At 43.1% G+C, this 14,113-nt stretch overlaps 1 protein-coding gene across 2 annotated transcripts in view; it reads left to right on the forward strand.

Annotated features, from left to right (window-relative positions):
- Positions 1-7,701, forward strand: part of Iqgap2 (IQ motif containing GTPase activating protein 2) — a 287,742-nt gene extending 280,041 nt beyond the window's left edge. Inside the window, exons 33-36 of one of the 2 annotated variants that reach the window (XM_005356461.3) lie at positions 2,960-3,120; positions 4,741-4,878; positions 6,109-6,217; positions 6,793-7,701. In XM_005356461.3, coding sequence (XP_005356518.1) covers positions 2,960-3,120; positions 4,741-4,878; positions 6,109-6,217; positions 6,793-6,906 — 522 coding nt within the window. In that variant the 3' untranslated portion in view covers positions 6,907-7,701. The remainder of the gene's footprint in view (positions 1-2,959; positions 3,121-4,740; positions 4,879-6,108; positions 6,218-6,792) is intronic. The other variant, XM_013349678.2, reaches the window with a different exon arrangement.
- Positions 7,702-14,113: the final 6,412 nt, after the last annotated feature.

The raw sequence follows: 14,113 nt of genomic DNA on the forward strand, positions 1-14,113 counted from the left end.
ATTTGCTAATCAGTGGCACAGTTGGGCATCCCGGGAGGCAGCGTGAGGGCCTCGTGGTGCATACGTGGCTCTTGTTTTCCGTAGTGCTCTGTGGTTTTAAAGGTTTCAAGGAGCTTGTGAATTTATCAGGAATAGATGAGACATACCAGGGCACCAGGGGTAAATACCCCGGAGCTGTAATGATCAGTGTTGTTACTGCTTTAGGCCATGGCTGTTGGTTTTTCCGTGTGTTCATTTGTCTGTTTTATGGCACTTTGGGAAATATTCTTTTTCTTCACTGTTAAGAAATCGCTCTTAGGATCTGCCATTAAGATGGTGGCTTTCTGTCCCTGGAGTTCACTTCTAAGCAGTTTAGCCTCAGTGTAGCTCAGACTTAAAGGTGTTTGTTTCTGTTTTGCTCATTTCACATTTTGAGAACTTCCTGTGACGTACTCTCGCTTCATTCAAGGAAACACAGGAAGTGGTGGAGATGTGTGTAGTGGTGATAAGAAGGGACATCTTTGGGTAAAAAGTACATTTCATTCTTTTGGTTCAAATGTACACATTAATATGGATCTGGACTTAAAGGCAGTTAAATGAGAAACATCTATTTTGTCATCCCCCCCCGGTGGGGGGGAATGCACAGTTCGATTCTTCAGTGGGAAAATGGTTGCAGATGGTACTTCTCCTTTCCTGAGTAATACAAAGAGGCTCGCATTTCTTTTTATAGTTTGGGGCAAGGGACTACTTCTCTTAGGGCATATGAGAGAGAAACCAGTGCTGTTGCCATCAATGAGAAGGCTCTATTTAGTGAGGGGTTTTTTATTCCAGAAGATGTAGGGGAATATGCCTTAGAATTCCTGAAACAATTGGTTTTAATTTGTTCACAGAGGAAAAATAATGTTAAACAGGCACCATTTTCTCAAGTGAAATCTTTTCATAGCTTACTGAATAATATTTGAATTGTTTTAATAATGAGAGAGAGAAAGAGAGAGAGAGAGAGAGAGAGAGAGAGAGAGAGAACGTCCGAGTGCCAGCATGTGTATCATAGTGTATGTGTGGAGGTCAGAGAACGCCTTTGTGAGCTCACAACCCCTACCTTTTTGAGGCAGAGTTTCTCTTGTCTCTGCTGTATAGAGAGATCTGGGCTAGCTGGTCCATGAGCTTCCAGCCAACTCTTGTTTCCAGCCCCCAGCTCCCATCTCTGGAATTCATGCTGTAATTATAGATGCATGCCACCACATCTGACTTTATGTGGGTTCTGGGATCAAACTCAAATCATTGGGCTTTCATGGCAAACACTTTTTCCCACTGAGAAATCTCCCCAGCCTTTACGGAGTGACTTTGTAAACCTACATCTGCAAGTTTAATTTTAACACAGCTCCCCTAATCTATAAACAATAAGGCAAAATGGTTTGCATTCTAGGAATCCTATTTAAATTTAAGCATAGTCACTGCTTGCTATCTGGAGGGGACTGGGTTTAGGATTCCAGCTAATAAACAGAATCCATGGGTGCTCAGGTCCCTTATATGAAATCCAAAATATCTGCATATGAGCTATTCACATCCTCCTGTGTGTGTTTTACTTAAAAAGTAAAATGAAATGGTGTATCGCTATCTTGCCAGGACTGTCTCACTCTGGGCTCAAGCAGTCCTCCTGACTCAGCCTCATAAGTGGCTGGGACCAACAAGTGTGTGCTATCGTGTCTAACTTTCCCCATAGACTCTAAGTCATCTCTCATATATGTTACCTAAATATACAATCTAAGTGCTGTGTAAATACATGTGACACTGTATCGCTTAGGGAGTAATAAGAGAAGGGGCTAGATATGTTCATTACATAGTTTTCGTTTTCCTCCATATTTTCAGCTCTTATTTGTTCAAATCCATAATGCGGAACCACAGAAATGGAGAGTTAGCCAATTGTAATAGTTTTCAGTTTTGAATCTTCTCAGGTCATGAGAGCCATCTATGTATTACATGAAATAATACGTAAACATAAACAGTTTGGGCTTAAAATAGTCTTCAAAGAGGAAAGTTCAGTGCAGTCTGAGGAGATCACATTTCTCTCATTTTCTATGTACTTCTTTTACTGGTCTGAAGGATCTCCTGTATCCCAGGCTGGCCTGTAGCTTGTTATCTAGCTGGGAAGCCTTTGAACTGAACTGTTTGCCTCTGCCTCCGAGTGCTGGGATTACAGGTGTGCACCGGTGCCTAATTGACGTGCTAATGATGGGAGCCAGGCTGTTGAGCCAGCACCCTACCAACTGCGCTACATTCCAGCCTGTTGTGCCTCTTTTAAAACATCTAAACTATTTGGTGATTCACAAATTACATTTTTGGCTTTGTGGTGGGAATGTCTGTCTGTGAAATGTTTGCGTATGTCTATGAAGTAGGTATGTTTGCTTACATGTGTATGTGAAGTGTGCGTATGCGTGTGTGTGTGTGTGTGGTCAACGTTAGGTGCCAGTATTTTCAGTTCTTTTTTTCTCTATAGTTCTTATTCAATTCTATAGCTTGGTAGCTTATTTTTTGAGACAAGCCTCTCACTGAACCTGAACCTCACAGCAGTTTCAGCTGACTAGCTGGCCAATGAGCCCCCGAGGTCTGCCTGTCCCTGCCCCGGCCCCAGCTCTGGGGTTACACATATGTGCCTAGTTTTTAGTGGGTATCAGGGATCTGAACTCACGTCCTCGTGAAAGCACTTTACCGACTGTGAGCCATCTTCCCAGCCCACTTCTCTCAGCTGGGGGAAAAATAAACTTTAGTAACCCTCTTAAAATCAAAGCTGGACGTTTTCCAGTCCTGCAGTAGAAAGAGATAACAACGCGTTGGGCTGTGGTAATACATGTAATCAGGTGCTGAGATCCACTAGGATCAGCAGTTAGATGCTGGCCTGCTGCGCGTTGTTCTTCTAAAGTACCAGTCTCACAAAGCGAGTCTTGCTTCAGCCTGTCATTAGAGCCTTTACTCGTTCCAGGATATTCGAAATCAAAGACTCCACCGCAAGCTTCGAAAAGCTGAACTGTCAAAACTGCAGCAGACCCTGACCGCACTTAATAAGAAGGCAGCGTTTTATGAAGATCAAATTAATTATTACGACACCTACATAAAGACTTGTGTAGACAACCTAAAAAGAAAGTGAGTTCATGGTCATTCTCTCTGTCGTGCTTTGTATGGGGAGACTACAGTACCGGTGGTGGCCTGTGTTGGTTTGGGAAGCGTTCTGGTTTTGTTTCTCTTGTTGATAAAGACTACGACCGAAGCAGCTTGGGGAGGAAAGAGTTTACTTGGCTTACATGTCATCCCAGTCCCAATTCATCATTGAGGGAACTGGAGGAGGAACCTGGAGGTAGGTTCAGAGAATACAGAGGGGCGCTGCTTACTGCCTTGCTCCTCATGGCTTGCCCAGCCTGCTTTTGTATAGAACCCAGAACTGGCAGCCTAGGGCTGACGCCACCCACAATGGGCTGGACCCTCCCTCATCATTTACTAATTAAGGGAGTGTGCTATAGACTTGCCTACAGCCCAATCAACTGACTTAAAAATCTCAAGTGACTGTAGATTGTGCCAAGGTGACAGAAAACTATCCAGCACATATATTACTTGATTTAAGAATGTCTATGAGGAATGGGATTCTGTCTACCTGATAGTCTTAGATAAGTCAGGTATTTGCTAATTGCATACAGCAACTTAATAATTTAAAACTTAATGATTTAAAATTCCTTGTTGGCTGTTTTTTAAGTCATTACTGACACAATGGGCTAAATTTGGCAGCTCTCTCATATCCATTAGAATACAAATTATGGATTTTTTTTATATACAATATAATGACTCTCAGTGACTATTCCTTGCTGATAATTATTCTTATCACCAGACTGGGTCAATGCTGATTAAACTTTAATTATCCATTTAGATATGTGATACAATATTTTCAGATAACCTTCGTCTGCAGAAGAGCAGGAGGAAATGATACTGTGTAGAAAAATCGATGGTATCACTCACAGGAAGTCTGGTGAGGGGAGTTTTCTCATCACCTCACTTGGGCCCACTCTTCATTCACTGGGGACTGTGCAGATTTTACTTTAACACTAGACCCAAGAAGAAGAAGTCAATCAAGCAAATTTTCAGCAGCAAATGCTTGTTAGTGTTTTGTTTCACATGGCGTTTACAGCAACTTTGAGCCACAAACTATAGTCCCGATGTGGGTTCTGAGTCTCACATACATCATGTGATCTCAATGTTCTCATATTAAACCTGGATCGAGAGTGGCAGCTTCTCAGGTGTTGCTATGGAAGCTGAACGAAATGATTTATAGCGAAGGAATGCATTAATTTCAAAGCACTGGGAAGCTGCTCATTTTAGAAGACACAAAGTAATATGTATAAAGTATGTATTTGGAGTGGTGCTAGCCATATAGTGTTTACTAAATTAGAGAAGTTTTATTGATGCCTCCACATTAGAACAGAAAGTCCATGTAATTACTCCAGGGCTACTTGCAGTGACTTATTAGGCAGACACTTAGTTCAGAATGCCTGAGAACACAGCATACATTTTATTTTAAAAGCCAGCTTCAGTCACTGAGGAAATGCAGTTGGGTATAGGGATTCCAGAGCAAGGGGACCTTTTTCTCCTTTTATCGGGAGAGGAAAAAGCACAGGTCAGTACAAGGGAGCCCCCTGTGAACAGTGGGGTTACTGCGCATGGCTGCCGCACTGCCTGTAACGTCTTGACAACAGGTAGTTGTTCTCATTTGCTCAGAAATTCTCGGAGATCAATTAAGCTGGACGGAAAAGCAGAACCCAAAGGAACGAAGAGAGTGAAGCCAGTGAGGTACACAGCAGCGAAGCTGCATGACAAAGGTGTCCTGTTGGGCATAGACGACCTGCAAACCAACCAGTAAGTAAAGCCTAGCGTCTATGAGAACACACCCACCCTAAGCTCACACCCAAGCTGACTAAGCATTCTCAGGCTTCCCTGGGTGGCTCAGAGGGCTTTGTTCTATCAAGGCTTAGCACAGTGCACAGATCACTAGTCTTACTCCCAGAGACCTTCAGCATCTGGTGCTGATGTGATCGGTCCTAGAAAGGGTGTGTATCCAGAAGTCTTGTGTTCTTTTGTTTGTCCCGTATGGCTCCTCGGGTCTTCTCTTGGTCCCTTCCAAAGAACTGGGTCAGAGCAGTGAGCATAAAAGGCTGCCTTCTGATTCGTGCAAGAGCCATCGACAGTTGCTAAACAGTGTGGTCAGACCCACGAGCTGTGCCAGGCCCTGGTCAAAACCGCCTCCAAGAGTGTGCTACAAGAGAGTGAATTCAAGACGAACCCACCAGGCACAGCCCCAGCAGACACCACACATGCAGGGGACCATGAGCTTCATATCTATCCCTCCCATCTTCCTTTCTCTCAAGAAAAGTCAGCCACTGGCTTTGGCCCTCTCTCTGACTCCACCCCTACCCTACCGCCACTGCCTTTTAGGGCCTGACCACAAAACCTGAGTAAATGAGCTCAGAGAACGCTCCTCTTTCTCTCTGGAAGTTTCTGTAAAAGTTACTATCTACTGTACTCTGCTACCCCAGCAGTAGTATTATAGGTCAATGTCAAGGGTCACACCTGCTATACAGCAGAATAGGTCAATGTCAAGAGTCACACCTGCTATACAGTAGTATAGGTCAATGTCAAGGGTCACACCTGCTATATAGCAGAATAGGTCAATGTCAAGGATCACACCTGCTATACAGTAGTAAAGGTCAATGTGAAGGATCACACCTGCTATACAGTAGGATAGGTCAATGTCAAGGGTCACACCTGCTCTACCATAGTATAGGTCAGTGTCAAGGGTCACACCTGCTCTACAGTAAGATACGTTAATGTCAGGGGTCACACCTGCTATATAGTAGGATAGGTCAACGTCAAGCATCACACCTGCTATTTACCTTGTAAGAAAAGCATCTAGTTCAGATCCCAACAGTAGCCTTCAGACTGGATGTTCAGGAATGGCATGAGGAGCTGATGCGAGCCAGGCTGCCTTAGCCTCTCCTGCACACTGGTCCAAGTTGAGGCTTTGTTTGTTTTTCTCTTCTTTAAGGGTTAACTTGTGGTTGCCCGTGTTTGACTGTTCCTCTTCAATAGGTTTAAGAATGTTACATTCGACATCATAGCTACTGAGGACGTGGGCATCTTCGACGTCAGATCCAAATTCCTCAGTGTTGAGATGGAAAAGGTGCAGCTCAATATTCAGGTGAGCTGGGATTTTATGTGAGCCACTGGGGCTCTCTGTGCCTTACACAGTCCCTGCCAAGTTTAACTCCTGGAATTCTGGAACTCAGATGGTGGAAGAAGAGAACCAACAAGTTGTCCTCTGTCCTCCACAGCATGCCGTGTGTGTGTGTGTGTGTGTGTGTGAAATTTTTTAATTATGAGATTAAAATGAAAATTGTGTGTGATTTAAATGGATAATAATTTTCTTTTTTTCCAGTACTGAAGTTCAAGCTCAGACCCTCTCACACACAAACTAGCTTTGTACCACCAAATTATACCTCTGGCCCTCTCTCTACCTTCAAGCCACTTTCTTCCATGTAGGCAGTAATTCTCTAAGTGCCATGTTCTGACTGCAGCATTATTCACTGTCATTTATGAACTTGTTAAAATGTGACTCTCAGCTCAGAGCTGCCACACCTGAAGTTCCAGGGCTCGGCTTGGTGGTCTGAGTCTAACTCGCCTGTGTTTTTAAGCAGACTAATGTTTTGGAAGCCCCAGTGGGGTGTTTTTAAGCTCTGAGGTCACGTAGCTGTACCGTCATCTCTCTGGTTCCAGGACTTGCTTCAGATGCAGTATGAAGGGGTGGCTGTGATGAAGATGTTCGACAAGGTGAAGGTGAACGTGAACCTCCTCATATACCTGCTCAACAAGAAGTTCTACGGAAAGTGAGGTGCCTGCAGGGAGCGAGCGCGTGGATTCTCTATCGCCTGCGTTGAGAAATGAGTTTGTCTAGTATTTTTGTTTTAAAACATGATTGAAATCACTGCTTACAAATGTGTGATTTTTTTTTTCAAAAGACCAAAACTGTTCTGAAGAATGTAGCCACGTGCCTTTTTGATAATTGGATACTAGGCCAGAGTGAGAGACAAGGTGGGCAGGTGCGACAGACACACACTGTTCGGTGGCACTGGAACTCCAGCTGGAAGCTCGGAAAACCCTGTGATTTGTTTTAAAGTAGGGGGAGAAAGACTAGCTGACTAGGGACAAATGTATAAACCTATTTTCCTATGAAAAAAAATTTTAAATGTCCCACTTAAATGATGTAATTCTTCATAGATTGTTTTTTATCTGTGGAGAAGTAGAGATCTAATTAATTTGTAATGAATTATTTAGACATATAGCTCTAAGCCCTGTCTTCTGGGAATTATCGGTTTTAAAGAGAACTTTTGTGCAATTCAAAATGAAGTTTTTTATAAGTAATTGAAAGTGATAATACAATAACACTTTCTGTATAAAAGTATATATTTTATGTGATTTATTCAATTTACTCAAAGTGCACTACTGCCTCATGGAACAGCTCCTGTTTGGGGAGTCACATGGACCACCGAGAATAGCAGTTATAGATCCCCCCCCTTCACCCCTCACAGTTTATCTGAATACTTCAATTGTGCCTATCAAATTTTTTGTAATGCTATAAAATCAGTATCTAGATGGTTTTTAAATGTATTCTTTGAAAATTGTTTTCTGTAAAATAAATGTTACTTAATTACATTAACGTGGTTTTTAGGTTGTCTTAATAAATCCAGCTCACTTGATGGGTGAAAGACTCCTGGTAGAACTTTTTAGGAAAAGAAGTCATTTCCCCAGAGCTATATAACTTAGGGTGCAGAAGATGCAGCTGAAGGAGGGCCAGGACCTCAAGTCCAACCATTCATAGATGAGTGGATCCACGGGCAATACAGAGATCCCTGCTGGCCAGTCGACTTTGTACTGACCACTCATTCCCAACCAGAGAAAAAGGGAACAGAAGTTCAGAATAAAATATTTTAAATTACAGGGGTCACTTCTGCCTACTTCCTATTGGCCAATGGTAGGTGACCGCCGGCTGGAGTCATTGCCTCAGTCTGTGTGGTTATAACAAAATACCTGAATCTGGGTACCTTGTAAAGAAAAAAAAATTCTTATTTAACTCAAAATTCTGGAAGGTCTGAGCAGAGTAGCAGAGTCTGCTTGGTATTATACAACAGCACATGAGGAAGACACAAATACCTGGAGTACCCTTGCTTTCCAACAACCCACCCTGCTTCCTGTCACTAACCTCATCCCAACAGACACAACCCACCCCAAGCCCTAATCTAGTCTCTTGAAGACAGTACTCTATTCATGAGGGTAGAGCGCCTATGATTTAATTAACCCTTAAAGCTCTCGCTGTTTCTCAACACCTATACTGAGACTCAAACGTCAATATAGATTCAACATGCAGATGCGGACAAACTGCATCCAAATTGTGACAGTCCCTAGCTAAGCAGCTAAGTATCCAGTTAGAACCAAGAGTGGAGCAGGAATGGTTCTGTTATTAAAGAGAAAGAGAAAGCAGAGGAAGGACTTGGACCCTCAGGCTAGACACTTAGCTTTATTTTCCTTAGCATTGTAAAATATGCTTATTTGAGAAAAATGAACTTAAGCTTAAGAGTCAACAGAATTTAGAAAACTCTAATAAGCAGACTTTTAATTTTATAATTATTTCAGACCACATTTTTTTAATTGTTTAAATTTTTATGTATGTGAGTGTTTTGACTGTATGTATGCATGCATGCCTGGTGTCCATCGTTGTCAACAAAGGGCAGGCTGTGATACCTTTAGGAACATCCTTATCTTGGGCAACAGGAAAAACACTCCTGGCTCTCCCTAAGGTCCCTGGCATGATCCACGTGTCCTTACTGAGGACACGGGCATGTTGTCAGAAGGCATCAGGTCCTCTGTGGATGGTGACAAGTCACTGTGCAGAGCCCTTAAGGTTGAACCTGGGTCCTCTGCAAAAGCAGCAATTGCTGTTAACTGCTGAGCCATTTCTCTAGCCCCAAGTAGCATATATTTTTGACAAATACTACAGAACAATGCTATCATAACAATTGTGAGTTGGGGTGGGTTTTGTTGTTGTTGTTGTTTTGTTTTATTTTGTTTTGTTTTTCCACATCACTAGACTTAATGTGGATCTTAGAGGAATTCTGGTAAGGTTCCCCCTAGCAAATCTCCCTCTCCCTACTGCCAGTATTGCGGAGGGGATATGGCCAGGAGATGCAAGCATGAGGGCATGACTTAGCCCCCCTTGTGCTCCGGGAAGAACGGAGTGGAAATGTACGCAGAGGAGCCCAGGTAAGGGAGCAGTGTTTGGAAACACGAGCCAGTGCTTCCCGGCATCTTTAAAAAGAACCTCTCTTGTTCCAGCAGCAGAAGTGGCAAGCTGCGTATGTGAACAAGGATGCTTGGGTCACGTCCATACACTTGGATCATGCCAGTGACCTTAGGGAGAGCCAGGAGTATTTTTCCTGTTGTCCAAGATAAGGATGTTCTTAAAGGTATCCGAGATTGCCCTTGGTTGAGATGGGTGAGGGCCATAGCTAAGTGGATGACCAGAGGAGGACAAATGTAACAAAGAGAAGGGCAGCAGCAAGCATGTGGCCTCATGTGCCTCTGAGCTAAATTTGTAGATTATTGGAGCCAAAGCTGGGCCACTTTCAGGACTGAACGTCCTCTAGCCAGGGAGCCGATTTCCTTTATGTCTCTGAAGCCCTGACCCGCTTCTTCCCAATTCCTCATGTCTTTTCTTATTCAGTGACATTTTTAAAACTTTCTTAAGTGTGTGGAGAAAGCGTATGTGTGCATCTCCGTGGGCTTGCATTTGCCTGTGCATGTGTGTGTGGAAACAGAGGGTAAGCTTTCCTGGATGTTTTCCTCTATTTTTCTTCCAATTATTCTTGGAGATGGGTCTCTCGTTGAATCTACAGTTTGCCTTTCAGCTAGGCTGGCTGGCCAGCCCCAAGGCTCCACCTGTTACTACCGCACCACTGTCATTATAGGCATGCACCTCCACATTCAGCGTCTATGTGTGTGCTGGGACTAGAACTCGGGCCCTCAGGCTTGTGCAGCAAGCCCTCTCCCCACTGAGCCATCTCCCCAGCGCCCCCCCCCCAGCCAGACTCTTGTCTTTATAGACCACTAACATTAAACACTGGAACTATAATGAACTTTACAAAACTGGTTCCCATATTTTGAGATAATCACCTTTAGTCAAGAAGGTTGTGTTCCCTTAACTTCTCCCATGACACCTAGCATTTTAGTTCATTTTTATACAAGGTGTCACAGTGCAGTCCTGGCTGACCTTAAACTCGCAGAGATCCACCTGCCTCAGACTCCCAAGTGCTGGGACTAAAGGTGTGTGCCACCACACCTGGTTCGTACCTGGCATTTTAAAAAGACCAAAACCAGGAGAGCACCCCTGCCCAGCCATTCTACAAGGACGTGCTCCATGAACTCCAGACAGGGAACACCTGTCCCCATTATTCTGACGTCAGTGGCTAAGTAGATACTAACCTGTGTGATCACCGTGTGGTATAAAAGATGAGAACTGTGATGTGTAGGCCCCAGGGCGGGCGGGGGCGTGTGGATGGACAGTAATTAGAATCGCTATTCATGGTGTGACTTTTATGACTTTTGTGGTTAAGTGGCGCTTAGCGGTATTCCGCAAACATCTCAAGAAGCAACCACAGAGCTGTGGGTGGTGGGGAGTGCTCTGTATTGTGAAAGCCCCTTCATGTGTATTAGACCTTACTGCCAGTTAGCTTCATGAAAGTGCCCTTATATCTGGTACTGAAACTAGGACCTGGTGATAGCTTAAGACAGAGTCTCTAGGTAGCTGTGACCCCCTAACACGGTTCCTCATGGTGTCGTGACCCCCCCCCACCATAAAATTATTTCATTATTACTTCATAACTGTAATTTTGCTACTGTCATGAACTGTAAGGTAGGTGGATATTTTTGGAGATAGAGGTTTGCCAAAGGGGTCGTGACCCACAGTTTAGGAACCACTGCTTCAGAAGCTGTGGCTTCTAAATAGTAGGTGCTGTCAGAAGTCTGGAAACGGGGTGAAGAGGAGATTATACTCCCCTTCCTGTGCCACTCATGAGTCCAGTACGACATTAGAGGGACAGTTGGATGGATGGGGCTTTTACTGATAATCTGGGGCTAACTGAGCATCCTTTCAACTTTCATGTAAAACAGATGCTATGGGCTTGGTCAGTGGCTTTGTTTTCCTTAAAACCTAAACTCTCTAAGCTCAGATACACTGGAGTTTGCCCCATGGAACACGAACTAAAGTTTATGTTTTAAGATAGGTTCTCATGTATCCCAGCTGGCCTCAAATCCATCACAGCAAGGGGTTGACAATAGTCTTGGTAGTCTTGAATTCCTGGATGGCCCTGCCCTTGCCTCCCAGGAGCTGGGATTACAGGTGTGCACCACCCCCATCGGGTGAACAAAAATTCATTGTTTTCTTTATAACCGACATGGAATTAGAGACTGAATTTGACCTTTGCTCAGTAACCTGAGCCACATGGGTGGTTCACCACTCTCCTGGGGGTCAGTTAGTGGACATGCTTGTTGTTCCATTATGAAACACAAATTATATTTCTAACCCCAAAATACCAATACAGGTTTGTAAGAACAAGAGGTAAGAACAGGTCTCCTCCCGGTTAGGTTGTAACTTACTTAACCTACTGTTTGCTTGGAAAACAAATGTGGAGGTCTTCTGCAGACCAGGAAGTGCCTCAGTCTTTACTTCCGGTGCTTTCACACAACACAGGTGTTCCTATTACCACCACTAGCTTCTAAAAGGAAATTGGTGGGTGAATTCCTAGAATATGCTCTTGTCTTTGGAAAGCTTCGAATAGAAGCGTGGGAACAGTACCCAAACAGGCAGGATAGTGGCTGAAAAGGAACAGCGCTCCTAACACCCTAAGATTAAAATCACACCATGATGATGCCATGTGTGTTTTTAAACATTGGAATATACCATCCACACAGATGGATGGCCAATGACTCACACTGTTTGGCGCCTGGCAAGTTAAACTGGGGACTGTAAAAGCCCAGAGTGTACGTTAAGTAATTCTAATAGGAAGGAGGGCTGTAAAGCTGAGACCCCTTAGTGGGGAATGTTCATTTGCTCCGACAGGCAGGTTGTCCAACCCCACACACAGACATTCACTATAACAGCAACAGAGGGGTTGGGCACCAGTGGCAAAAGAAGCAGAGGGATTGGTATCTTTTCCCAAGAGTTCTAAAGGGCCTATAATCATGACAGAAATGTTGTCAAGCTTCAACAAAATGGAGAATGTGTCACCAGTGGACTGTAATACAAAATCAGAAATCCATCTAAAGAGGCAGCAGAGCTTTAGTGAGTTGTGTGGGATGTTTAGTGAAGCCGACAGAAGGCTCACAGTTGGATGATATGTATGTACAAATCAAAATGCAACATGTGCTAAAATGGCTCTTTGCGGGGAAAGACTGCATAGTAACAAGCTAAACAATGAGGTCAAAAGTTGGTATAAACCATAAAAAAGTAGAAGGGGAGGAAGCTGTATGATTATATGCTTTTATGAAAACTTCTCCTGAACCCCAATACTATGTGCAACGAGTATACAACAACTTAAAATATAAATAAAGCTGGGCGTGGTGGTGCACACCTTTAATTACAGCACTCAGAAGGCAGAGGTAGGAGGATCTCTGAGTTCCAGGCCAGCCTGGTCTACAAAGTAAGTTCCTAGACAGCCAGAACTACACAGTGAGACCCTGTCTCATAGAAACAAAAACAAAAATACAAGTAAAAACTGTGTGAAAGTTGATGACATTGAAAATAGCAAAACATGAAGAGATTGCTCAAAGCTTAAGAATGTATGTTGCTCTTCCAGAAGACCAGGTTTAATTCCCAGCACTTACATGGTTATGCATTTGGTACACATATATATACATGCAGGCAAAATACACAAAAATAAAATGAATAAATTAATAAACTTTTTTAAAAAATAACAAAAATGTAAAAATAAAAATATTCACTTCCAACTTCTGGACAGACAAATCGGAAAAAGACAATCAAAATAAACTATGCTAGAAACAAAAATGGAGGCAAAACTATAGATAAAACTATTTTGAGGACTAAAGCTCAGTGTACATATAATGAAATACTAAGAGAGGCTTTGTTCTTGCTTTTGATGTAATCCAAGCTGGCCTCAAACTTGCCTCTCGGAGTACGGAGAATCTAGGTATATGACACCATACCCAGCTACTTTTGAAAGAATTTGATATACGTGTATGAAGCGAGTAAATCTAGGAAAATACAAATTATGGAAGTCTTATAATATGTCAAAAATGGTAAATATCTTCAAACGTTGAAGACAAAAGTAGTAATTTTAGAAACACAAATGATGCACAAATCTGTGGATGAGAAGGTCAGTCTTCTGGTCAGAAATGTGAGTGAAATCAGAAAAGGTGCAAAAAACATTTAAACAGTGGCACATGGGCCAGCGAGATGGCCAGGCAAGGAGAGGTGCTTGCCACAGAGCCTGTGTGGGATTCTGGGATCACACGGCAGGCAGGAGAGAAATGACTCCAGCAAGACGTCCTCTGACTGCATACACAGGCCATGGCACATGTGACCACACTCACACACACACTTAAAAATACAAAAGACAGTCTATTTGCCTTAAAGAAACAGGAACATGTGTATATTTTAATTAGTGTCCATTTGGGGGCCCATGTATATTTTCATGGGAATTTCAAAGAAAGTTACAAATTAAACTCAGCCATGCTTGAGGATTCTGTCTTCTCAATTCAATTAACTTAGAAAATATTTGAGGAAAATTGTATCTGCAATGAACATATCCAGTTTTTTGTTATTATCCCCTAAAAATGTCCACTGCTTGCATGTCTGTTTTATTAGACACAACAATTGAGAAATAATTTCAAGTATATAACAAAACATGTGCAGCCGGGCGGTGGTGACGCACGCCTTTAATCCCAGCACTCGAGAGGCAGAGGCAGGCGGATCTCTGTGAGTTCGAGGCCAGCCTGTTCTAGAAGAGCTAGTTCCAGAACAGGAACC

This window comes from Microtus ochrogaster, chromosome 19 (genome assembly GCF_000317375.1).
Source record: "Microtus ochrogaster isolate Prairie Vole_2 chromosome 19, MicOch1.0, whole genome shotgun sequence".
Taxonomy (NCBI): Eukaryota; Metazoa; Chordata; class Mammalia; order Rodentia; family Cricetidae; genus Microtus; species Microtus ochrogaster.